At 38.7% G+C, this 1,575-nt stretch overlaps 1 protein-coding gene across 1 annotated transcript; it reads left to right on the top strand.

Annotated features, from left to right (window-relative positions):
* Positions 1-81: 81 nt before the first annotated feature.
* Tsp_14688 (tetraspanin family protein) lies at positions 82-1,294 on the top strand (the record flags this gene model as incomplete). The annotated part of the gene is made up of 7 exons (XM_003366305.1): positions 82-192; positions 389-447; positions 567-665; positions 720-938; positions 1,017-1,100; positions 1,138-1,176; positions 1,211-1,294. Coding segments are annotated over 7 exons (695 nt in total), but the record flags the coding sequence as incomplete, so codon positions are not given.
* Positions 1,295-1,575: the final 281 nt, after the last annotated feature.

Genomic DNA, 1,575 nt, shown 5'->3' with positions numbered 1-1,575 from the left:
TTTTTATTTGGGGTAAAAAAACGGTTGTGTTAATATTTCGTTATTCCCCCCCCCTAAAAGATTTGTTCGGAAAATTGTAAGCTGGGCTGGGTATGGCAGTACTTGTCGTTATCGATTGGGCTTATGGCTGGGATCGTGATGTTGCGCAGCACATGATCGAGGTTGGGATGCGCGACTGCAAAGAATTCTATGGTCACTGTTTACATTTCTACTGGCAGTTGGTGTTGTCATGTCGGTGCTTGGTTTTCATGGGCTGCTGCGGCGCTCTCCGCAAATCCAAAGTGCTTTGTTAATTGCGGTTCGCATATTTTTCTGTCAATTTGTTTTATTTAAATTTTTGGTTTGTTTTCATGTTTTTTCTTTTTTTTCTAGTTTTTTATTTTATTAGTCATTGTCTTTTGCGCAGAGCTGACCTGCGGCATTTTGGCTTACACACATCAAGAGCAGGTATTTTTTGCATTTCACTTATTTCTCTATCACTTGTTTAATCTTTTGTTGTTGTTTGTTAAGTTTTGTACAGTGGATGAATGAATTCACTTTGCGGAATAATATTTCTTTTAAATCAGGTTAAACAGTACATCGAGAAGAGCATGTACGAGACAGTGTTGAGTCATTATGGTCGAAACAATCCCTACACCGAAACTTTCGATACCATTCAACGTGGGGTAAGTAATCAAAAAAAACAGAATTTTTTTATTTTTTGATTGTTGTTGTTAAAGCTGAAATGCTGCGGTGTGAAATCATATACCGACTGGCTCCAGTCGTATTATTCCACCAAAGCTGAAGATCTCCCGGAACTCGGCGTCGGTGCCGGTAACGTGGGTAGGGTTCCGTTGTCTTGTTGCAGCGATCTCGGCTTGCGTGAACACGACGTCAACTGTGGTGTAACTTACGACAAGCAACCACTGTTCACCTACGAGCCATATTTGAATACGCAGGTTAGTCCTTCTGGTCCCTTCTGGTTAGTGTTCAATATTTCTTTTTACATTCATTTACTTCCTTTTTCTCCATTCAAGGGCTGCTTACCTGCGGTCTATGGAAAATTTTACCAAAATTTGGACCTCGTCATCGGACTGGCGGTTGGCATCGGCTGTTTTCAAGTATGTTTACTTTTATTTTTTTTACTTTCACTTTCAGCAGCAGCTTATTCTTTCATTTGAACATCATCCGCGATGTGTGATTCGATTTTGTTTGATTTCTTCTCTTTCAGCTTATCGGGATGCTATTTTCTATGCTTCTTTGCTGCTGGATTGACAAGAAGAAGCGACAAGAATACAAAACCGGTGGCTATTGACCAAAAACACAAAATCCATACGCTTCAACTCTTCGCTTGTTTACACACTGTAGTTGTTCGTGTGTGTAGTGACTGACTACTAGATTTGTTGATTCTACCGGTGCTCTTTTTGTTTTGCTTTAAAAATTAATTGCCACTGTCAATTTTTCGTTTGGTGCTATCATTTTATATTTTGATATTATAGATGGGCAAAATGTTTTACAGAAAATTTTGAATATTCCATCATTTTTTTGGCCAAGGTAAAAAAAAAGATACCTCTTTCAGATCAGCATGCTTTTTTT

This window comes from Trichinella spiralis (genome assembly GCF_000181795.1).
Source record: "Trichinella spiralis strain ISS 195 chromosome Unknown Scfld6199, whole genome shotgun sequence".
NCBI classification, from domain to species: domain Eukaryota; kingdom Metazoa; phylum Nematoda; class Enoplea; order Trichinellida; family Trichinellidae; genus Trichinella; species Trichinella spiralis.
Note: the sequence above shows the minus strand (reverse complement) of the source record. Positions and strands in the feature narration are given on the sequence as shown.